Source organism: Bacillus rossius, chromosome 5, assembly GCF_032445375.1.
Source record: "Bacillus rossius redtenbacheri isolate Brsri chromosome 5, Brsri_v3, whole genome shotgun sequence".
NCBI classification, from domain to species: Eukaryota; Metazoa; Arthropoda; class Insecta; order Phasmatodea; family Bacillidae; genus Bacillus; species Bacillus rossius.
The window spans coordinates 64,326,605-64,352,597 of NC_086333.1; the positions used below are offsets into that span (position 1 = coordinate 64,326,605).

Sequence of the window (25,993 nt, forward strand, 5' to 3'; positions counted from 1 at the left end):
CCCTTAGTCAACTCTTCTCTTCCTTGCCATTCCAGTGGGTATTCAGATGCACGTACATAGTCCTACGATATTAAGTTGCCAACCATTGAGCGAAGGCATAACTAAAAGTGTTTTCTATTGCTTACAAATAATTTTTTTTTTTTCATTCATACATAGGAATCCCAAAATTAAACATTTTTAGGTGGCGAAGGAGTAGACGTTCTCACTCCTAATGTTGTCATCATGAATCGTGAGACAATTTTACAAAAAAATGTGGCAGTGTATCTTTAAAGACAAACAAAATTTAACCAGGGAACAAGACAAAGTTGAAAAATTGTTGGCTTGTTTCAGAAAATTCATGTATCAAGTATACTATCTTTGGTTTTAACATTAAAGTTGTTAACATAGCTTGGTGAGTCCATTGGTACAAAGCTCGAACATTGTTAAGTTCAAAATTGATATTTCCTGCTTATAATGTTTTTTTCTTGGGCTCCCTTGAAAAACATTATAACAGGGTTCTACTGTATACACACACACACACACACATATATATATATATATAAATACATATATATATATAAATATATATTTATAAATATATATATATAAATATAAATATATATATATATGGCCTAATTTTGATCTTTTCTGTTTTTGCTGTGATTTTGTTTTAACTATTAACATGAATTTTCATTGTCCAAGAAACTTAATTTTTTAAATAAGGTTTTTACACATCATTAATGTAAAATTGTAGCTCTTTGTATACAGCATTTAGTGGGAGTAATTTCGTGAATGGGATGGAAGTAATGCAACAGAAATGTGTAACAATGATGCTTCCATCTATGCAAGAACGTGTGAACGAAAGTTCATAAAGACAAAGAGAAATATTATTATACTAACTGTTAATGAATTTTAACACAACGAGCAGTATTTTAATGAATTTCCTTTTGGAAAATAAAATCCAAAGCCAGGGTTTAGTATTTTTTCAAGTCATTTTTGCTTTTATCGCAGTCGTTTCATAATAGTTTAAAATGTCAATCTGTTAATCTAATGGTTCGATAGTCAATGTAGCGAACTTGCTGCTCCGGCAGTGAATTTGAGTGGCGGGTGCCTAAAATATGTGTGATTGGCGTCCCGAAAATATTCATCACGCTCTGCAATATTTTTAAGAATTCTGAATTGTATGATGAGACAGCAGCCAGATTTTGTATTATTGGTGTATTTGCAACATGAGAACCCCTAATTTTGCACATCACTCTGAAAAACTCACTCACATGTTTTTATTTTGTCTATGGTATAAGAAAAATGTTAATTTGTTGTTTCAAATGGGTCAAGACACTTCAGCGTACCACTGCAAATGCAACTCCAAAATGGTTGGGGGAGGATTAGGGCCTCTTTAAGCCAACATTTAAAATAAAAAATAAAAATTTTTTTTTTACTTAAATAGTTAAATTCATATTTTCACTTGCTTCATCGAAAGTTTTATAAAAAACTATGTGACGTGTGTATTTAACGTCGTTTAACGTCTTCCTTGAGCCGCCCCAGCCACGCTGACCACGCCCCCTTGTTCCCGCATGTGCACCGTGCCCCAGGTGTGCTACATCTGCGAGGAGCAAGGCAAAGGCTCGCGTGCCAACGTGGGGGCGTGCATGCAGTGCAACAAGTCGGGCTGCAAGCAGCAGTTCCACGTGACGTGCGCCCAGGCGCTGGGCCTGCTGTGCGAGGAGGCGGGAAACTACCTGGACAACGTCAAGTACTGCGGCTACTGCCAGCACCACTACTCCAAGCTGGTGAGTGCGGTCCCGCTGTTTGGTGCTCCCTCCCTCCTGTCGCAGCGTGCTCTCTCTCTCTCTCTCTCTTTCCCCCCCCCCCCTCCCCCCCGCACCAGGGTTCCCACGGTGCTCGAGGGAACTGAAAAGTTGTGTCTTCAAAGCCCAGAAAACCTAGGAAATCGACAAAAATGTTAAGTTTCCAAACCTGTTCAGTGTGTTTTAACTAGTCTCTATTTTTAATCACCAATTTAATTTCTAGGGAAATCCATTGGTTTTCATCATCACTGAATCAATGTATCAACTATGTATTGATTTAATGATTTTAAGTAAGATGAAATGTCAATATTGCCCTTCACCTCGTCAGAATGTTTTTTTTTTTTTTTTCAAGTATGCTATATGCAGAGTTGGTTGCATAGCATTGATGGAACTGGTGTCAGTGCAAGCCGTGTATCGACTGGGAAGAAAATATTTTATGTTAAATTTGACATGTTGTGTGTGGTTGAAATGTGACTTGACTCGGAGTGACGAACAAAGCTAGCTAAAAGGAATCGGAGCTAAGCCTGCAGATAGCCTTCTATAATGGCAAACCAGATCAAAAACTTTGACAGGAGGATCAAAGAAAAGGCTGAAAATTAAGTTTGATGCAAAATTTACTCCAGTGCTGTACAGATACACACGAGTACGGCTAGGCTATTTATTTTGTGACAACTAAAGTTAATGCTAGTGGTGGTCCACTTATTATCTCCTAAATGCAAATGCATGAGCTTGGTACACATAAAATGCAACAATTAAACAGTAGTCTCAAATAAGCACAAATGCATTACATTTACACATTTCAATCACGCTGGATAGAAAATGTGGTTAAAAAAAAACACCTATAGTTCAACTAAACTTTTTTGCGTAATGGAAAGAAAAATTATGTGCTTAAAACTTCCAAAATGGCAGCAAAATGTGAGCAAGTCCAAAACCAAACTGTCTAAAGTCCAGTATGACAGATTCATGGCAAGATACTATTATGCCAAAATGTAAACTTAAAGCAGCAAGGTCATTTTGGTCACACTAAGTCATACAAGTTATCACACCTGTGAACATTGAAAACTGCTTTTAAGTTCTCGTACAGTCAACTTGTGCCCTACTACACTGTGGACGACAAAACACATTACAGTTATGTTCATGAAAGGGCATGCACCAGGAAACCACAGTCATTAATGCCAATGCGACGAAAGAAAAACAGCGCCAAGTTATTTCTTGTGTGCACAGAATAATTATTCAAAAGTTCGAAGTTTTTATACAAACAACGAGGCCACTCAAACAACTTGGTTCTTGGCTAGGTGTTGTACCCCTGGCACCTTACTTGTAATTATGCAGGCAGATATCCAGGTGTAGACCCCTTGCGGATCTGCGCTACCTCCGGTGCGCTTGGTTCTGGATCAGGTGTGTCTAGTCGGGAGGTGCGTCCGATACCAACCACTGCCCACGCTTGTAGTTGATGGTGGCGCCACGCGGTGCCCAGATAACACGCCCAGATGGCTGATAGTTACTGAACTTCCGCTAGCATCCCGTATTACAGATGCCCAGGGTAATTAAATGAATGCAAAGAGCAATAGCACCAGGCAAAAATTTAAGGGGATAAAGAACAAAGATAATTAAAGAAACTAGTATTAAAATATCTAAAGGCTTGAGGAGTGGGACACGCATCAAAGTATTTTTAGTTAAGTGCAATTATGGTACATTGCAAGATTGATCTATGAGACAGGAAAAAAAAATAATTTGTTGGACAGGGAAAGCTCATTAAAATTGTGTAGAGTAACAGTGTGGGAACCCTGTCCTTGAACTTACAGCCCGTTCCAACTGACCCAAACTCTCATGTCTGTCCTCGATTGCGCAAACTCCTATGTGGAACCATGTTTGCCAACTTCAAACTCCTGTTCCAATCCTTTGTCAAGTCTGGCTTTCCTATCTCTTGATTGGTGTGGCATGCTTCCTTCAATTCAGCTTGAGGGTTAACTTGAAAATAACCTGGCTTACGCCTGTTCGTAGTGACAGTGTGCGATTGAATAAAAAATGCATGCATGGCAAGGATCTCAAAAGTGTTCTAATTATTCTGAACGATTCCCTTAAGGTTTGGCCTATCCCTTCATGTTGGGTCGTAAGTTTGTCTAATGGTCATGAGAAAGTAAGGAACCTGAAGGACTGCACATATCGGTCACAAAATCGTCCCTAAATTAACAACAATTGTGCTGAAGCCACAAAACTTTAATTTACAGCAGCCTTTAACTAACTTTCATTTGGTTTTTTGATGCCTCACCTCAGTTTATAGTCACGTGTAGAAATTATCTCTGAAAGTGTTTTAGCTTTCGTACTTAAAAATAAGTATGTTCCTGTGAATTGTAGATAATTTTTTATTGCATTCGCTCTTGTTAAATTTTGGTTGTAAATGTTGACTTAAAAATCATCCTTTGATAAAAAAAATTGTGTTGGAAATTTTGTTTAAATTTTCTGAAAAAGTCTCGAAATTGATTTACTAGGTATTTGTAGACACCCTAGTCATTTATTTTTATGTATATGAGAATTGCAAGTTACTTTTTGTTATTAATTTTGGAGCTAGGTATATTTTGCAATTTTTCTTCTTTATGTTTTAAAAGTTAGGTAGACGTAAATAACCAACATTTTGACGTGATAACGTCTTATGAATCGATGAACGCTGGCTGCACACACGAAAAATTGTCACGTTCCGCCTGAGCCCAGCGTGCAAGAACCGGCCAACCACCGTGCGAGAAAATCTTCTATAATATCTAACAGGTTAAAGGGCCCGCCTCGTCAGGGGTGTATGTGTGTTAGTGAGGCGGGATGATAAGCGCGACGCTCGCTGGTTCTTCCAGCGCGGTATCGCCTCTAAGCGCAAGGCTCTGAACTGACGTGCAGTCTTCTCGTCGTCACAGGACAACTGTGAAATTTGAGCGGTGACCTTAACATTACTTTGCGGAGAAATGAAGATAAAGGTGTAATGCAAGTCCCTTAAGTGCTTTCAAGAATCTGTAAAAGTTTTTTTATGCCTAAAAATTACTCTGGAGGCATTTTATCCATTTTAACTCCTCTAAAAATACTATTTAAAAACTTCATCCAAGATCACAAGTACTTTTCTGCCCTCAGCGAACTCTTAAATGCTTTTCGTAAGCAGACCCCTTTCTGATATCTTGAGTAGTTTTGAAATCGCGTTGTTTTTCCTGAAGCTCTGCGCACCGTGTGTGTGCCCAGTTAGACGGAGCCCTTAAGGCGGGCTTTTTAACTAATCGTTCGTGATTATATAGTTAAACAAATTATTTAAATTAAATTTGCAAAAACTGTAAATGATATTTGAAAATTAAAAAGTATGCAATTTTTCATCATGTTTTCTTATGACGTTATCACGTAAAATTATCGTCCGTAAACCGACTTTACAGACAACCCCCTTTTTTGTCTCAGAAATTACATTATGGTCAGGGCACTAATCAGACCTTATTTTCTGCGTTTTCGCAGCTTGGAAGTGCAAGCAACTTTTCTTCTGTTGTCAGATTTTCAAAATGTTTCTTTATGAAGAATGTTTCTTCTTGAAGATTTTGAATTAGAAAAAAATATTCAGTATAGCTGGTGAAGCAGAGTCTATAGGGGAAAGACACCATTTGGGATTCAACATTTCTAGGTCATAACAAAAAATAATTTTTACTATTGATATTTTGCCTTTGCTCAGTCTGAAAGCAGGTGTTTATGGATTTTCTGAGGTGGTCAAAGAATGACTGTTGGTAATATTTTTTTTTTACAGCTGTAGTCATTCTTAAAATTTAATCCTATAGCCTACTAGGCACCAGTCATTTAACAGAGGGAAATATTTTCTGCAGCCAATCACTGCCAGAAAATAAGTAAAATCATTTACTTTACTTTAACAAAGATAAGTTTTTTAATACAACCATGAACGATAAAAAAAAAATGGAATGACCTGAAAACTGTTGATCCAAGATGGTGGCTTTGGTGTCTACCTCTCATTGTATGGTCATGTCCGGAATTGTCAATAAACCACTCGCTCACTCACTCCCATCCACTCTTGACGTCAGGCAGTGAACCACCTCACTGATCCAACTCCAAGGAGAGCGAGGGACAGTGATTGCTTACTTGCATCCTCTTGCCCTCTTTTTGGTAGCCATCTTGGCTTTGAAAGCAGTCAGATGTGAAGGTTAAAAAGGTGACAGGTTTCTGTTGGACGTGTTTTTAAACTCTTTAATTTTACCACCAGAATTGTTTTTGAAAGCAAAGTCGTTTACCTTGTTCATTTTCTTCTGAGATAATTTTTTAGTCTAACTTAGTTTTTTTTTATTTTTCAAAAAGAATGTGTTAGAAGTCCAGTTCACCGAGGGCAGATATACAAGAGTGAACCAGAGTGTTATTAAGAGGGGGGATAGTAGAAAGTGAGCACCCTTTTTAATTCGGACACAGCCTTAAATGATCTTTCAAACTAAATATCACTTTAATAATTGAGAATGTATGTATATGTGTATTTTTGTTTTTATATTATATAATACATAAGGTGCCTTCAGTTTTTTTTTATTACCCCTTTACAGTTTCTGCATGTTGACATTATGACATGAAACATTTTTCTGTGTTGTAATGTTTTGTAGTTTTGTGGAATCCATAGTCCTGATGTTAATAATTAACTATTTAATGTGTTTTTTCTGTGACACAAATACTCTGCAGTGGCTTATGTCCATTCATCTTACGTGGAAATAAACTGTTAGAGCTAAGCTGTTTCAGGGGTTTATCTTTACGAATCATCTTAAATGTGTCTTGGTATAAGCCAATGCTACCACTTTCATTTGCTATTGCTTTGAATAAGAAATCCTAAACTTTGTAGTTTTATAATTTCTTGTTGTCAGTTAAAATAATTATCAGTATGTTTTCGAGTAAATTTGGAAACTTAAGTTTTAGTATCGTCAATCAGCTTAATAAAATGTCAATATAATGAAAGTTTTTTTTAAATGTTTTCTTGCTATCTTAACTTAAGTTAAAGAAAATGGGGAAAATATGTTTAGAAACAATCATAATTTTACTTCATAACCTGAGAAACTCTAGTTTGTATAAAACTACTATGAACTAAATGGTTGATAGTTTTTGTGTAGCAGTAAAACAGATTTAATTAAAATATTAGTATCAAATTGCATATATAACCAAATGTTAAATTTGAAATTATAAATTTTTCATTAGTGTATATGAATATGTAATAGAAAATATTTCCTTAACATGTAATTTATTATGAAAAACATATTCCTTGCTTAGCATTAAAAAGCTTATGCATATTTAAATGCCTATCTTAAAATTTAGAAAAATTATGGGTTTTCCTTGTGTTTGTTTATTGAAATGTAAAATTTTTAAATCTCTATCTTAGTGTTTCCTTTAATATCCATGTGCTTTCTTACATGTAATTTTGTGATTTCTTAAAGCTTAGTAAATTAACAGTTATCTGCATGTGTGTTTTGCAGTGTTCAATAGAAAAGTAATCTGTTGCATCTGTGAATGCTTCAAATTGTTATCTAAAAAGTACTGGAAATTCAAGGAAACATATAGAAGGAATGCTTGATGACTTTATTATATTTTACAGGTGGTCCACACAAAATGTTCCTGATTGCAATTAAAATAATTAGTAAAAGTCAGTGAGTTAGAAATAAGTGGTTTGCAGCTGGAAAAACCTTTTGTAGATATTTTGTATTCTTATTTATGAATACCTTTTGTAATCTTTGCTATATTTGGTAGCACTTGAATTAAACATTATTTTAGTTCATTGTTGTTAGGGATGTCAAACTTCTATTAATGTGTAGCCTTTACAGTCTGTAATGCCAGTTTCAAGAAGCAGAAAGAATACCTTTATTGTTGATGCCGGCTTTGGAGAACCAAGAGTGGTGCAGAAGCAGGTATGTAACTAGTTGGCTTGTGATTTTATGTATTAACATATCTTCTTTTTTTTCCAGTCGTCAGTGATTGGGTGTTTATATAATCCACTGAAACTCTTCAGGGAATGCAGGATTATTTGTTGATGCTTTCAGAAGAAAGGTGGTAACGTGAAAACTATACCCCCGTACAAGCCAATCCCTGCGGACAATGGTTCCGACTCGTCCCCAGAAAAGGATTCCGATGTGATGGTGAAGTCCGGGGCAGGAGGGAAGAGGAAGGCCAGTGGTAAGGCGGCGACAGTGAGCTCAGGCGTACGCTCAGCTGGCGGGGGCAAGGCAGGCGGACAGAGTCCGGACAGTCACGTGACCTCCGGCAGCAGCGTCATAGAAGTGGCCAGCGAGGGCCACAAAGTCGGCAGCCCGAGCGTGGGGAAAGACGGGCCGAACTCCGTGACGGCGCTTGCCGGAAACAGTTCCGTCGGGCCCACCAAGTTCACGACGTCGAACTTTGTCGAGACGGTAGTGACGCAGAGTGAAAGTGTTTTCGGGGCGGACGGGCCCCCGCAAGCGCAGAGAGGTATTCCTGGCCCAGCGCCCCAGAACGTGACGAGTAAGAAGCGTAAATCCGGGGGGAGCAGGACTCCGACCAATGGCTTGAACTTCGAGAACTCTTCGGAGTCCAATTCTCTGAACTGTGTTAGTATTTCGACGTGCGGCGCCCCGACGAACTCTAGTGCAACCACGATCGCATCAAGCGCCCGCATGGAAGGCGGCATTATGGTGGCGGACTCGAAGAAGATGAAATTGGAACCAGGCATACCCACGTCGAGTGTTCTGAGCATGGGACAGTCGCAGGCAGAGTCTGTGATAAGCAACGCGAACGCCAGGACTACCCTCGTGCCGTCGACCAACATGATAGCCGCAATCTCGTGCACGAACTCTGTGTCGAACGCGTCGACGTCGAGCATAGTGGTGTCGGTTCCCCTGGCTGCAACTTCGCTGCAGCCAGCAGTGCCGGCCCAGCAGCAGCAGCAGCAGCAGCAGCAGCAGCAACAGCAGCAGCAGCAACAACAGCAGCAGCAGCAACAACAGCAGCAGCAGCAACAACAGCAGCAGCAGACAGTGGTGACGTCGCCGCCAACGTTGTTCCAGCAGCTGCAGCAGTCTGTGCTGGCTAACAATGCAGCCATGGGCATCGCCAACAGCTCAGCCGATGCAGCGCTAGCCACACTTGGTCTTCCGGAGGAGCAGCCAGGCAAGCGACAGAGGTAAGCGCTGTGCAGGATCTGTGAATACTGCCGCGAGTGTTTCACAGAGGGTCGCCCACGGGGGTTATTTATGGTGCAAGTTGGGCTTCTGGGAAAAATTTTGATGGAAAAGGAAAAAAATTAATTAACACAAAATCTAAAAATTGTAATAAAACAAGGCTAAGTATTTTAGTGAAACACAGGTTTCATAAATTAATTTTCAAGTATTTTCTGCGGTAGAACCCCCAAAACCATCTGGTTGGACACTATCAAATCAGTCGTAGATAATTAGCTATTTTGAAAGAGGAACGAGAGTGAGCAAAAGTAAGGAGAGAGAGACTGCTATAATCATGGGGGATGAGCTCCCATGGTGTCATGTGTACTGAATGAAGTTTTGTATTTTTGAGAGGTCCCGGGCCCCATCAGATTTTGGTTTTTCTGTGGTTCCTCAAAATCACTACATCTGTTTAATAATAAACCATTTATTATTCATTGGGTTTCCCTAGCAGAACCTTGCCATTTTCAAAGTGCTTCTGCAGACTTCTAGTTCCAGGGTCCACATTGGGATATGAAAATCCATGAAGTTCAAAATTAGCTCTTTCCTATGGCTGTGATACTCTAAATAAAATTGGAAAGTACACAATTTTAAGTCAGTTATGAAACCAAGAAATTATATTTCCAGAGCCTTGTTACTACAGTATGGTTAATGCAGATGGGCAATGTATAAAATCTTGATTTGTCATTTTGTAAAAAAATATTTTTCATTTAAAAATACTGTATTTACCAGTAGAAGATCGCCCCTTCGTATCGTCACAGCCTTAATTTAGGGGGAAAAAATCTAACATTTTTTACGATAATGGTCGCCCTCGAATATGTGTCGCGCCTTAAAACTGTCGCCAGTAGAATACAAGTTTCTTCTTTACTGTACCTGTCCCAGCTTATTGTATATTTACTCGTGACATATTAATTATAAACTAACACAGGCTAGTTATTTAAGCATATAATTTGCGCCAAACTCGTATTTGTCTCAGTGAGTCTTCAGCTTTTGTCGGCGTAGTCGTGTTCCTACCCCCTCCCCTCTCCACATCCCGCTTACCCCTCCTGCTCACTCCAGTTTTCTGGTGACCCTCCCTCCTTCCCCTTCTTAGGAACTATTATTTGCTTGCGGATTTATATCCTGCTTAATTTATATAAGCTCTTGCTCACTTGCCTCTCCAATTACTTCACTTTAGTTCCTTGGTCGAGTTTGTTGTCACGGCCGGTCTAGGGGTCGATCATCGGTAAGTGTCTTAGTTCAAATTTGCGAGTAATGTGGCTCAGTGACATATTGGTCTGTGTTAGTTCTTGTATACTGTTTAAACTTTGTTTCGTTGCCACGTTCTAAATTGAGGTTTGGTTTCACGAGTCTCTTAGCATTGGTTTATCTGGTTATAGTACCCATGATCGGCACCTGGATGACACGCATTGCATATTATTTACATAAACTTAAATGATGCACTAGCCTTGCTTTGTAGAACCCTAACATTAGGGTGTGTAGAGTTAATCTCATGCTCTCATATTGTTTGTACCTTGCACACGTACTTTCACATAATGTTTTTTCTCTAACGATAAGTGTTATGTTTGCTTATTAGTAACTAACATCCACTAATTATTTACGTTTCGTTCATACGTTCCTTATGTTGTACGTGCTGTACACACTTGTATTGTACACACACTATGTCAGTACATCTCTTACTTTCAACATACTGTATACATGTATATAGATTGTACTCATATATACACTATTTGTATATACGCTCACTATGTTTCTAGTCACCTATCCTTTGCAAGGTTTCCCCTATTTGTTATGTTCAATGATTTCCTTATTTTAAATGTATCAAGGAAATTACTTTTCACACGTAAAGTTCATAGAACGTCATACGTCTCTTATGTATGACATATAAGTTGCGTATTACGCTTATCCATGTATACTACTATCGTACCTTAGTGGAGTATAACTTATTTGTCTAAAATTGTTCTACTGCATCTATTATGAATATTTATGCCTTGCCTTTGAAATGGTTTTCCTTAATGTTGAAACACAAATGGGAACTCTTGTTGTTGTTTGTATTTTATCCCAGTCGCTGGCTGGAGCTTCCCTTGACGGGGACATGACAAATTAACCACAACAGTGCAATGTTAATTTTTTTTTTACCCAAAATGGACATTTTTGCATGTGTGTCACAGTACATTTAACTAAACAAAAAAAACTGCTTAAAATATGCTATCCTTACGCAGGTAAATACGGTAGGTAGTCAAAGTATGACTAAAATTTTTATTCAAGAGAATTTCTGTAAGTTTAGAATCCAGTTGTAAAAAATATATCCAAGCGAGCTTTTCAATTATGGCATTTCTGAATTCTCCATAAAAAGACAATATGGAATGCCAAAATTCAGAACGTTGTCTTGCGTAAGCTAAAAGCTGTAGGACATCTTTAACTTGACAGAATTTACATAAAACACTTCTGTGTGGTCCACAGCCATCAACACATTGGGCTCTGGTGCCGTAACCATGCGAGTTAGCCATTAAAATTTTGCACAGCTTCTTTAAGACGTCGGACAGCATTATGTGAAAGTCCAAACAAAATCGAAGAGGGCTGTGCTGTAACCATTTGGTGAACTGGCATGGAATCACCTTCTCGGCAGATACGGGGATTGTTCCAGCTGTAGGCCATGTGTGAGTTCTTCCTCAATTTCTCCAAATTGTACGGTGTATGTTCGTTTCTAACAATATCTTTGTCAACATAACTTTCTTTTTGACTTATGCTAGACTCTACCGTTCTACAGCCTACTGAGCCCATTTATTGTGCTGTTAGCAGGTGCCAAGCTCAGATTTCTTTCGTCCGGCATTGCCCCTGGACTTTTAACTCCACTCCCTGTGCTCTTTGGCTGGGATTGAACACTTGGTTGGGAGAGGAGAAGAAGGTTAGGGCAGGCGGATGGTCACCACATTCCTACTTCGCTGTTCGTGTTTGGTCCCAGACTTTCGTACATACCCACAGGGGCCTCTCATTGCGAGTGTCGTTCTGCAGGTCCAGCTCTGGAGAATTCCTTTTATACATGTGAAGAAGGTGTCTTTAACTGGTTTAGGTAGTTTCTAACCCCAAAATTGATGGCTTAAAGTCCTGCAGGTCTTTGGTAGCATCTGCAACTCCTAAGATGCCTCCACATCTCTGCGCACACTGGCCATTGGTGTCTGTAAAATCAGAACTTCTTACCCCAGTCACTGCAACTTAGCATCAATAACATACCAGCAAGAGAGATCTCAGTCATTGGAATAGTAATATTAACAATCAGATAAAATCTGGGTGCTAAACACGAAAAATTTTGCGAGGCTGCTTATTGGTAGGGAACATGTATGTTTCGCGAAAAGATTTCAAGATTAGCTGAGAGTTAAAATGCTTTAGTGTAGTCTTTGTTTTCTGGTTGGTCTCGTTTCTTTTAGGTACATTGCCATCACACCAATTGCAATAATTCAGTGCGGAAGCAAGTACAAAGTAGAAACAGCTGGCGTGAGCATTACATACAGCAGTCTAACACGCGTTCAGATTACTTCGCAAAAAATGCCTGGCCTTGCTAATTGGTAGTTTCGGGACCTACTGGGTTCTAATGTGGAGGTCTAATCGCAGGTCTCAGTCGTCTGAGAAGACGGACAAGAGCCGCAAGCAGAAGCGGGGCGTGCCCTCCGCCCCCAACGCCCCATCTGTCACCCCGAGCAGCTCGCTGCCCGCGGCCGCTGCGCCCGGCAAGAGGAACGGGCGCGGCGGCGGCGGCGGCGGCGAAAACGCGCCCACGCCGCCGCCCCAGCCGCCCTCGTCGTCCTCCCAGCCGGCGCCGACGGGGTCCACCGTCACGGTCAAGGAGCTCAAGGAGTCCCCGCCCAGCAGCCCCGGCTCGGAGTCCATCTCGAGCGTGAGCCAGTGTGGCCAGCGGAGGAACAAGAGCAAGCGCGGGAGCAATGGCCGTGAGGAGAAGGACGTCAAACTGTAAGTGATTGTCCTCTCCTTTTTCTAGCTACCTCTTTCCTCATGAAAAGTTTAGTAAATTAACTCTTTTTCTCGGTAACTAGATATTTTTTTTATCAGATTACAATAGATCCAGAAAGCATAAGAAAATGCAGCACATCAGAACCATATTTATCAAACACCTCCATAGGCGTACGTAAGGGGGGAGGACTCCTCCCGTCCCAATCCTAAGAAATCCTAAAAATCCAATAGTCCCACCAACAAATGGAAAAAATTTTAAAGCAAAAAGCAGGGGTAAAGTGGATCCACACCCCGCACCCTACTCCCACAAATGTAATTTATGTGTTCTATCCTGTCTTTTGATGATTGATTGAAGTTGAATTATGATTTTTTTTCTAAAGGAGATTTCACAGCAAAACTCAGAAATATCTACTTGTAAAGTTTTGAAATGTTGTCATCTTTGTGGTCAAGTAATTATATAACCAGTAAATGTACTAATGTTTATGTCTGATAATAAAAATAATCTTAATTATATCATCAGATAATTGCAATTAAGTCAAATTTGGGGGGGGGGGGGGGGAATACCACAGCTTGACCAAATTTTTGATGTTCAATAAGGTCCATTATGTGTTACAAGAAACTGAAGCGTAATATTATTATGAAACATTTAGTATGTTTTTTTTTTTAAGTTAAGGTTGGTATGTTTTAAATTTTAACCTAGAAATGTAGATATAATTCAATTTTAATTTAAAATTAATCAAATATCTGTTAGTGAATTAGCCAAAGGTAAGAGAACTTAAAATTAAAAGACTTATTTAGCAGTACGTCTGCGAAGGCTGTTGGAGTGTGTAAGCTAGTCTACGCAGCACCCATATGTCACTGTCCTCTTCTCACGCCGCAGGGAACTGCCGTATTGCAATGATTCTCTCTCGCCACAAGTGTCAAGCTGACAAGTAGTTTGGTGCCGCTGGTTCAATGGAGTTCACCAGTGTGTGTTTAGCAAGGTCCAGGGATGGTTTTTATTCGGACCAATGTTAAATCAGTAATTATTAGTAACACAGTGATAAGGTTTTGTTGCTAAGAAACTAGCAGCAGTAGAAGAGTCCAGCAGGCCATAAGCCTCATTTAGCGGGCGGCGGGTACTCGCAACCGAGGTCCTATGTTCGAGTCTCAGAGTAGAAGCACCTGGCGACCCATCGTGTACAGGGCAGAACAGTGATAGGGAACTATGAACTCACAACCCTATCCGATCCCGAACCCCTCCCCTCCTACCCATTTCCTTCCAATGGAAACACTGGTGCTGTCAGATAACATAATTTCATCTGACATGTTTTACATTTTACCTAATTATGTTTGCTAATGAAGCACTAATAATTCAACAAGCAGGCGTGTTTCTCTAATAGCAATATGCAAGAGACAGCCACAAACATTAATTTTAGTTTAGGTAATTCTTCAGTCATGGAAACCGTAGCCACTTAGCATAGGCCTAATGTTCTATAATTAAATGAGGCTTTTGGTAATGAGTAATAAATTATTAATTTTTAATAGCTATATATGTTCTGGTTATAATTATGTCAGTGGCCTCGCATGTCTTGCCAGACAGAACACTGTATCATTGTTACGAATAAATAATTACAAGCTAAATGTTAGTACGCTATTTAAAAAGTTTTGAGCCCCCAGGTGTAATTCTCTATTGCCTGCAATAATTTGTGGCATTAAATTCTATATAGTGCAGCATAATTCCCTGTAGCATACCGTACTTTCAGTAAGGGTGTGCCATAACTTTGAGCTGGTGACCATGAAAATTTCATGCTGAAGTGTGATGTGTAGCGACCGTGGTTGTGGTTTGCGTTGCGGCGCAAGGTTCCAGAACGGCGTGAGCGCCCCGCACATGCTGGGCAACCAGCTCAACCCGGCGTCCATGATGGCGCAGAAGATGTCGGACACGCTTTCCGCGGAGTTGGAGGCGCACAGCATCTTCGACACCAGCAACACGGCTACCGCGTCCCTGGTGGGGCCGCAGCTGCACAGCCGGGTGATAGCCTCGGTGAGTGCAGGTGGAGAACTATTAGAGTCGAGACAAGATTTTTATGATTTCAGTTTTAATCAAATTTCTTTTTTAAAACAGATGATTTCGGCATTATTGATTTTATCTTTTAAAAAACCGGTTTTGTAATACTTACTCCACCAAAATATTGGGAAAATTAATATGGCAATTTTACGGTAAAATAATTTGTAAGAAATTAGTCTAAAACCGATACATTCAGAACAATAAAAAATAAATTAGCAAATATTTGTGGTTTGAAAGTGACTCAAAAAGAGCTAACCAAATAAAAAACAAACTAAATTAATTTTTCTGATCAGTGCACTTTGGTACAGTTTTTTTTGTGCAAAAATGATATTATTTGGACTTCGAACATTAAAAGATTTGTTTTATGATTTAAATTAAGTTTTTGTTAAATGCTACTGAATACCATGATATAACTTGTATTTTGGTGCTACATGGTATATTAATTTGCATTTCATTGTTATACAGTGTTTTGACATTCATTTAGGTTTTTTTTTAATTCACCATATAATCATGTGTACATGCAGTATTTTTTATAAAATTTTCTAATAATTTACTGTCAGAAATTTTTGGCAAAATCAGAACACAATATATGTTCTTTGGATAGTTCTTGCCATTGGAAAGGTTGATTTAGGATGTTTGTTTGGACATACTCTATTACTGGTTACAGTAAGTTTCAAAAGAAACTTCAAAATCTAACCAAAGAAATAAATATGCATACAGAAAAGAAAAAAGTCAAAATCAACCAAAAATTCTGTGGTAGGAATTACAGTGAAACTGCATTGTTTCAACCCCGTTTATTATTGACCATGTCTCCGTTAATTTACGTTTACTGGAACCATGACTTTTGTTTTAAATGTTGGATTAGTTGAATGAAATTGCCCAAAAATTATTTTGAGTTGAGTTTGCACTGTGCTTCTCTTGGCAAGCACTGTACTGCACGTGAAGCATTAGACGTCCCCTGCCCCGTCCTGATCCTCTTCACCCTTCTCTCGCAGATAATGGTTCCGTGGCACCAGACATTTCTGTGCTTAAGCCGGCCGCTTGGCACTGTCAGCCTACCATTGTGATATAGCTAGCTTGTGAACACGCCACCCTCTTTGTTTGCCACTGTTATTATGACTTGGATTTGCACGATTTTGGATCTCTCTTGGCTTTGATAACTGTTTGTTGACTTCTAAATACATTTTTGTTATCCTGGTTCAATTGTTCTTTAAAAGTTATTTTTTTAGCTGTTGTTGACAACCAGCATATTTTTTTATATTTTATACTTCTGATTAGTATAAAATGATAATAAATTATGGCTGTGTTGGGTTCCAAAATTCTGGAAAAGTTTCAAGATTGCTATGATTTTTTTCCACAGTTGGTCAGGAATGATTAATTTTTGGTATTTTTTGTGGGTTATTCATGTGAAGGGTTTTTATTTTCCACTCCATTTAGTAATGTTAACTGAGAGAAAAAACCAATACAGAAAAAGACTAATTTAATAATGTTGGTCAGAAACAAAACAACCGCATTGTCTGCTTGCTTAATTTTACCAAGAAGAGAGTAAAAGTATTATTACAAGTGGGAAAACAGGTCCGGAAATATACTGAACAGATTATGTGGAACACACTGAGATGCACAGGTGAACCCAGCGATGTGACTAAACTGATATTCTGGACACCGCAGTACGACCGCACAGACAGACACAGTAGACTACCTAAGACAAAACAGTTGCGACTTTTCAGGAACTGAGATCCATTCCTATCCTCTGGTCCTTGAGGTTTCTTATGCATACAGTGTAACCAGCGATGGCGTGTATCCAAAAAATATCCTAAATATCACAAATAAATATTGCTAACCGTTTAATACATGCAAGATCAAATTTCAAAATAATTGAACCTCTAATTGGTAAAGAAAGACAAAATGTGCTATAATTACAGACATACTCCTCAGTTCTATACCTATGTTTTTGTTTTCAAGTTTAATGCCTGTACTGTAATATAATTGTAACATAAAATTTTACAAATGGTTTGTAGGAGATAATGCATACTATAAGTGTGCGCTTTTTTTTTTTTATGAAAATTATAGAAGTTAAAACAACATTAAGTGTAGGAACACATTTTATAGTCAGATTTGCACATAGTGCATCATTTCGAAATAATGTGTTTTTTTTTTTTTGCATTGTCAGATACACCGATCAGACGCAGATAAAATTATATACGTGACAGGGAAAACCAGATAATCTTTATCGTAATTTGCTGAAGTGTGTGTGTGGGAACCCTGATTAGGAGTCGTACGCATAGTCTCATTTTGTGGGGTAGGGGGGAGGTGTGAGGGAAATATAACCACTTTGCTTGATGTTTGCTTTCAAATTCTTTCCCTTTTGTTGATGGGAATGCTAGATTTCGGGAACCCTAACCCTGACCTCATGGCCAAGATGTAGAACTGACGAGCTGTGGAAGTGAGCGCGAGTGGACCTTACAGGTGCGAGGCAGCACCAGCAGCCAGCAGACGGCGGGCCCGGGTGGCGCCGCGCCCGCGGGTGGCGCCGGTGGCGCCGCGGCCGCCGGGAACATCCCCCAGAACCTGGAGCAGCTCCTGGAGCGACAGTGGGAGCAAGGCAGCCAGTTCCTCATGGAGCAGGCGCAGCACTTCGACAGTGAGTGTAAGACGTCTTCCTCCTCCCGGAATCACTCTCTGTAAGCGAGGCTGGCATGGTCGGTGGCGGGACATCGCAACTTCCCCCGACTCGGTGGGTAAATAAAGGTTGTGTTTCGTTAACAAAATTCCCACCCAAAAAAAGTTATTTTTTTGTTATCCTTTAAATTTTTACATTAGATAAGTGAATAACAATTGTTTGAATGTAGTTGTGTTCGTTCAGTGGAATTTAATCGGACGAAAATCTGAAATTAATAAAACATTAGCATGGATTTTACACAAAGTCCAAAAAAGAATTGTCTAAGAAAATACCACCATAAAAAGGTTAATATTTTGAGATGTCTCAATGTTTAATATGGACATCTCTGACCCGAGTTCTGATAATTTCATGTTTAACATTGAACGCATGTGTGAATAGCACAAGTCTAGATTAATTTATTGTTTTCACATAATGACGTTCTAGTCTTATATAGTATAAAAATGAATGGTGTGTGTTCGTCTTGTATACAGTCATGCTTCGTTCATCCGATTGAGGTGAAACTTTGCACACTTGACCTTCGAAACAAGGGGAAGTTCACTGTCTAGGTGAGATGTTGATAAAACAAAACTTTAAAGCATTATTTAATTATTCTTGGTGAAATTCCATCGTTGTAGTATGAATGTGGGCTATTAAATGCAGTTAACTCGGCACATGACAGTGTGCACGTTGCATACAATCGGCAAGCTATCGATATCGATATTGGACTATGCGAGCATACAGAATACAGTTTTCAACTTAACCAAACATAAATGTGCTGCAAATAAAGACTATAAGATTGAAAACATCATTGAAAGAAACTTTACACATCACCGACTTCGTATTCTGATTATCCGAACAAATAATGGTTTTCAACTTTAAAATACATTTTTTTATACAGGGAAAGATGTTTTTATATAACATCATAAACTGGAAAAATAAATAAAAATATAAATATAAATAACGTACATATTATTGGCAGGAACGAAACATTTGACCGTATTGGACGGGAAATCATTTTAATGGTAATTACTGTACTATCTAGGTGAGATTCTGATAAAACCAATCCGTATAAAGTAGGGATGGGGCGAATCCTGATTTCCTCGAATCCGAACCCTAACTCGAATCCTCGACTGGAATTGCCGAATCTCGAACCCAAACCCGAATCTTTTAATAGATGTCCACATATCTAATGTAAGTGAGATGTATTCTGCTAGCACTAAAAGTCCCTTGACTTTATCACATGTAGTTTGGTACATTTCTGGTATAAGTGTATATAAAGACAACAATTTTTTCTTGAGAAATTTCAGTTTTAGTACAGATTAGCGGTTAGGATTTTTTCTATAAATAAGCTAGAGGTCTGCGAGCCTAAGAATTTTACTTCGAGCCGAGCTCGAGCTTTTGTGGTACAGTTACACTTTTGGGAAATTATTTTTATCTTAAACTTAATATCATGTTTGAATAAAGTATTAAAATGAAGTGGGCTTATTAATTTTGGGTAACTATTTACAGAGTGTGTTTACATTTTGCACTGCTAGAAAAAAAATAACATTTTTTTTCATTGAATCTTACCTGTTTCCATTGGTTCATTAGTAACTGATATCATCCAACTAACATAACCAAGTATATGTTTGTGTAAATGTAACATATCTTTGGAAAAATTTCACCCTTGTCAATTTTTCTGGAGTCCTTACTGAGCTTCAACAAACTTAGCACCAAAAATCATGTTGTTTGAAAAGTACATTCACATTGTTTCAACATTTCCACTTTTCAGCACAATAATTCTGAGAGAGATTGTCACAGAGTATTAAATTCTGTTCTTTAATCTATCATTCAGAACAATAATTTGTTCTGCACGTTCAGGAGTTAAATTAGCTCTACGATTGGATATAGTGTTTCCAGCAAAAGAGAAGCGTCTCTCACTGGCAACCTGCTTGGCTGGAATGCTTTAGTAAAATTGCTTAACCTCAAAATTAGTGTCATAAATATCTGTAACTGGTCATTAAAGTTTAATCAATTGAAAGTAATAAAAATAAAAACATTTTACTTCATTCAATTTACACTTGCAAAAAAAACATACACACAATAAACCTACATGGAAATTAAAGTCTTTTTCAATATCCTGAAGTCTGAAATATGTTTACTCATGTCATTAAATGTAGAGCTGTATTGAAGAAGCCGATTTTGCCAATATTTAGTTGAATCGGCATTTCTGCCGACTTCCGATACAGTACGCTCGTTTATTTTCGGCAGATATTACTCAAAAACGAAAGAGACTGCCATAACCTAAAAATCCACGAGTACCATTTTCACTTTTCGTAGTAGTACTGCATTCTTTCAGATCGCATTATTTCTTAGCAACATGTGCGAACCGTACATATCAAAGTTTAACATCCTTTTTTTTTTTAACAATGTTCTTTAACTTAATATGTCATAAATAAATAATACATTACTATCACGGTAAATATACATCTCAGTTGTTACGATAACTATAGTGCAAATATGGTAGCTATCATGCTTCTGTAGTAATTATGGTATTCTACAAAGAATCTTTAGTTCTTTTTATGGTAATTATCTTAAAATAACTATTGGGTTTGTACTGTAGTTATGGTACACCATCCATATTTCTTCGTATGTTGTTGTTCATTTGTCTTTTCTTCATATTTACGTGTGCCATTATTTGAGACTTATTTACTCTATGATTTGAGACAAGAAGTTTCAGAAAAAATTTAAACAGACATTATATCACACATTTAATGGCGTAAATGACGAGACCTCGGGCAATTTAAACGCTTTATACGGAAAAATCTACCATGCGGGACCTCGTAAGCGAGTTTTACTGTATTTTTTTCCCGTAAATAGTAAAAACCGAATCCTTTGACGAATCCTATATCAGACCCGCCGAACCTTCGAATCCCTAGGATTCGGCGGATTCGGCGGATATTGGATTCGGTCGCCCCATCCCTAGTATAAAGTAGAATTTACTAATTTCATCATTGCATTGATAGCTCATCGTTCATCCGATCTCTATGAAATATTGCTCGCTTGACCTTTGGTTGTCTGTTCTGAAGTACCTGATATAATAGCTGTATAAAGGTTAATATGCTATAAATTTATTTAATAGCTTGAAAAGTACTTGCAAGAAAGAATTTTAAATATGCCATCATGTAGTGAATTTTGCTACAGAAACATAACATCTGCAAGGAATTAGGGCAAAACGTCATTATAACCAAAAATTGTTTTGCTATGCTGAAACAAAGAAAGGGGTTAGAGGTTGTTCTCACTTTGACTTCAAGTATTAAAATGGCATATATTAAATACACCAACTCCCAGAATTATAGTTAGGTTTAAAAGGGGGGGAAAAATTTTAACTTTTTTTCCTAAAATGAATACTATCGTATATTTATCATGCTCTGTGTTATTTTTAAGAATTTTATTTAAAATTTGGGGTCCAAGTTTCGTACTATAAGTTTATCTGCATCATGAGAACACATTAATCTTCTCATTACAGAGTTAGGATGTTTACACATCACTGGCTAGTACCGAAAGACTTGATCACATTTTTTCATTCATATAAATTTCAAATTTAATATAGATTTGTTCTTGAATATTGAATATTTTTCAAATTTAATTCAAACTTACATTGCTATCTTTTTACTCTTGCGTGAATCCCAATTTTTTTTGTATTGTTCTTATGCTCTAATGGAACATAGCTGACAGATATTTGAAGATATGTTACTGTAAGAATGGCGTTATGTATAACATGAACAGTGAGGATGCCATGCAAAACTGTTACAGCTCATAAATCTATAATGTTCTCGCAACTGTGTCAGCTAATAAGTCTTAAATTTCTGTACTCCTTTATAGTATCTTTCATATTGAATATTTAAACAATATATATTCAGTTTCAAATGATGAGTCCAATATGTGGATTTTTTTTTATATTTTTTTTATTTATTTTTTATTTTTTTATATATACTGGAATTGTAATTTTTGAAATACTTGCAGACTCCTAGTGCGCAAGCTCCCCTAAAGCCTGCACTCCCCCCCCCCCCGCTGCTTGCAGTCGCGTCACTGCTGTCGTGTCTGCACCAGCTGCGCGCGGAAAACCTGCGCCTCGAGGAGCACGTCAACGGCCTGGTCCAGCGCCGCGACCACCTCCTGGCCGTGAACGCGCGGCTGGCCATCCCGCTCACCTCCCAGCCGGCCACCCACGGTCAGTCACCCTGTCTCTCGCGTCTTCGGTCGACGTTTCCGTAGCCCCGGGCGGTCAAGAGACGTGCGAGATTTGCATGATTATGTCTGTAGAGAAGGAGCGAGATGGCACTATGGTGAAATGACTCACTGACGTGAAATACATGAAGTGCGCCCCACGATTTCACCTGCGGTTTAGCAGTTAAGTTTAACTTAAAAAACCAGTCAAGTATTTGCATTGCATGACATAATCTGTTAGTATAACTTTTAATTATTTTTTTTACTGTCTATAGTAATCAACACTTTGCCACTTTACCTAGTATTCTCAGAACACATATATATATATATATATATATATATATATATATATATATATATATATTAGGCATGGTCGGGCAGAGAAATTTGACTTCGGGCGGGCTCGGGGGGTAATTGTCCAAAATTTTCGGGCTCGGGCAATCTCGGTCGGGCATCAAAATCAGTTAATGAAATAAATTTTGAACATAAAATAGTCGTACTTAAGTTTGCATTGACAAACCTGAACTGTTTTTATTTATTTACTATACCGCACTGATATGAAAGTTAAACATTAAACTAAAAAATAGAGTGCATATTAATCTTGGAAATAAAGTGCTTATTAACTAAATTGTGTTTGGGTAGCTGCTTGAAGGTTCATTGTCACTGCTGATTGTTTGACCTACACTTCCACTGGTATCCATTTTGGTAAAATAATGACATGAATTAAATAGAAACAATTCACAACCACTTTCTGCAAATGCCACGCAACTACAATGTGTGTAATTAAAGTCAGCTTATAATCCTTCTCGCACACAGCAAGCAGCTCCACCGGCCTTGAACACTACTTTGTGACTATTGAGCAGTGAGCATCCGCCGTGCGTACGCGCGCGCGCGCGCGCGCGCGTGTGTGTGTGTGTGTGAGAGAGAGGCGGGCGACCAGCTGCATCGTTAGCCAGCGAGAGTAACGGTAAATGTTGACCTTGACCACTTCCGCTTGCTGCAGGGCTCGCTCTCTTATATGTCTCCCCCTCCCACAAACACACTTGCTGACCGGGCACCTTCTTTATCTTATCTCTCACGCACACTCACTTCACCGGCACAGCAGCGTGGCATGTTCCTGCAGCTGCCGCGCGTTCCAAAAAAAAGAAGCTTTGTTTACTTGCGCCGTGCGGTATTGCCGTTTTCCAAGGTGCCCAATATTTTCGGGCACTGAAATACCCGCCCGGAATTTCGGGTATACTTGATACCCGAAACACTGCCCGAAATTTCGGGTATCCGACCATCCCTAATATATATATATATATATATATGTGTGTGTGTGTTTGTATATATATATATATATATATATATATATATATATATATATAACTTGCTATGGTTTTTATGAATTTTTTTTTACCACCTGCTCAATTCTCCGCTGTTCTGCATGAAGCAACTTTTTTTTGCTGTATCTCTGGAGCTTTTTGTGAGCCCTGCAAAAGATTTGACTCGCGTTTACAAGTCATGATAAAAATAAATTCAAGTCACAAATAAAATTTACCTTTAAACATACATACCTCAAAATCGATAAATTACAAAATCAGCTTAAACCATAAGACGTACTGAGTCAGTTGTTAGAGTAAGAGATACCCGTTATTAGCGCCATTAGTTCGCAGTTGCCACGAGCTCCACCGAGCAAACAGGTCTCACCAAGGAGAAGGATAGGAAGTTGTTCAACCTTGCTATATTATTGTACAGCTGACATAGAGAAATGACACACACACTCAGTATGTCTGTTAGCTATGATTTTGTGTTATAACAAGAATTTACCCCTTTTTCACTCCATTAGGATGGAATTTCACATTAATATGTGGTCTGTGTTTTAATCCAGGTTATGAACTAACTCTATGCGAAATCTCATCCAAATCCATTCAGTTGTTCGGGCTTGATTGGTTAACAAACATACACACTCTCGTACATTTTTGCATTTATAATATTAATGTGATTTTGGAAGGACTGTGGTTCAAATTGCAATCCATCCATCTTGATTTCGATATTCTTTGGTTTTTCTAAATTTCTCAATTCCAAATGCTGGGATAGTTCTTTACAATAGGCCATGGTCAATTCCTTCTTCGATTTCACTTCTCAAAAGATGTCATCAACAAGATGTAAAAAAAATAGACATTAGAATTGAACCATTTTATATTTAAATGACTTTATTTTTCTGGAAACATAAAAGACTGTAAAATCTATAAAAACTAAACCATTAATAATGATTCACTTGCGAACAATGCGATTGGCAGCAACCGTTTCTTTGTCACCGGAAGCTTCAGGGCTGCCCACCTTGGAAGGCAAGCAGCCAACTTGAAGTGGGAAGTTCAAAAATGACACGTCTCTTAACATTATACACACACTATTTACATGTTCAAACATTACCGCCCGCCTTGAAATGTCCCATTTCAACAATTGTGTGGTAAAGGGCAGAGCTTCACCACAAGACTCTTCTAAGTTCCACTAGAAGTATGAACTTAAGCCACCCTGGCAGCACCATCTTTCCCAGGGTAGAGGTCCAAGGTGTGCCTCAAGTTCCACTGTAGAGGTGGGAGTCTCTCTTCTTTCTGGAGCACAAGTTGGTTGGTGGTGAGAGTAACTCCCTGCTCATTCCGTTTCTGTCACTGTTGGAGCGTGTGCAGGTAACCCCTGTGCCGACGACGCCAATGGCCTTGTGAAGGCGTACCACAAGTTGCCAACTTTGGAGGCGGTTTAGCTGGAAATCCCTCAGGTTAGGCTCCAGCAATACGACCAGTGGCACCAGAGTTGAGAAATGGCCAGGGTGTCAGAGCACTGGTGTCATTGGGATCAGAGCTCAAGGGGCACAGGGGGTCTCGAGTTCAAATTAGCTTCCACCTTCACTTGAAGGGTATGCACATCTCTAGTTCTTCAAATGTGAGCACTTGTTCGCCAATCACCTTGCATTTAAGTGAGTCTTGGATGACTCTACCCCAGCCTCCCACAACCCACCAAAATGAGCAACAGCAGAAGGATTGAAGTGCCACATGACACCAAGCTGGGACAGCGTATCAGTTAGAGCCTGCCTGCCGGTGTGGTGTTGATGACAGGAGTTGCAGAAGTTCCACTTTAAGTGGCTTATTCACCATTAAAGGAAGCAAATCATCAGAAATACTTCAAAACATAAAATAAAGTGACTTATGCTCATAACAAGTTGCAAATGCACAAAATACCTCTCAGAAGAATAAACTGCTGTTATTTAAATCATACCAGAACCATGTATGTATCATATCTGCTTATAAAAACATAATAAGTCACAAATAACCTTATTAAGTGGGAATGGCTGTAACCTGGGTTGTTACAACATATTATTATTTACATGTTAAATATGTACGTATTACTAATGTATCTGACATAACCTAAAATCCTATACACTTTGGTTTACATTTGCCTTACTTGCCAGAATATAATGTTTTCAGAATTTAAATAACCAAATTATAAATTAACATTTTTAACACTATTCAATTTACGTGTTTAAAATTTGTGCTTTAGCTATAAAATTATCAAAATGAGTGTTAAATACAACTGAAAGAAAATTTAAATAGTGGCATATGCTTTCTTCTGGGTATTTCAAGTAGGTAATATACCATATTATACTATAAGAAAACTGCATGAATGGCAGTAAAATGTAAATATTAAAGCATAAATACAATATTTCGTAGTAAAATATTTTCATAATTATTGTGCATGATTTTATGTTGGTTTCACTTGTCGAATATGTATCGAGTTTTAAAAACTTCTGTTGAGTCTCGTCTGGTCGAGTACCATGAATTCGATTTTCGAGCCAAGTCTAGCTGAAGCTGCTTGCTTTACACCACTTAGGTTTAGGTTTTCGAATTTCAGCACATCTCTAGTTATAATTATGCATATTTTGAATTTAGTAGTTGTGTTTTCCATCTGTTGCAAGGGGCACTCCATTTTCTGTGTTCTATAATTCACAAAGAATGTTTCATCTTATAATCGAGTGAGTTCAGTACTGCTGCTAAATGTAAAATTGTTATTCAAAGGTGCCTCAGAAGTGTTCAATGAATCCAGTACTGTGAAAGAGCTTTAATCCTGCACTAAATTACTGTGCTGCCAGTGTTTT

The 25,993-nt window shown here is 38.4% G+C and overlaps 1 protein-coding gene across 8 annotated transcripts in view; it reads left to right on the plus strand.

The window, feature by feature from the left end:
* The window catches only part of LOC134531901 (zinc finger protein zfp-1-like), a 78,193-nt gene that overhangs the window by 28,447 nt on the left and 23,753 nt on the right, over positions 1 to 25,993 (plus strand). For 4 of the 8 annotated variants that reach the window (XM_063367923.1, XM_063367926.1, XM_063367928.1 and 1 more), the window contains 7 exons: positions 1,572 to 1,769; positions 7,598 to 7,690; positions 7,823 to 8,937; positions 12,584 to 12,940; positions 14,783 to 14,966; positions 17,457 to 17,637; positions 21,713 to 21,862. In XM_063367923.1, coding sequence (XP_063223993.1) covers positions 1,572 to 1,769; positions 7,598 to 7,690; positions 7,823 to 8,937; positions 12,584 to 12,940; positions 14,783 to 14,966; positions 17,457 to 17,637; positions 21,713 to 21,862 — 2,278 coding nt within the window. The remainder of the gene's footprint in view (positions 1 to 1,571; positions 1,770 to 7,597; positions 7,691 to 7,822; positions 8,938 to 12,583; positions 12,941 to 14,782; positions 14,967 to 17,456; positions 17,638 to 21,712; positions 21,863 to 25,993) is intronic. The other 4 variants (XM_063367924.1, XM_063367925.1, XM_063367929.1 and 1 more) reach the window with 4 other exon arrangements.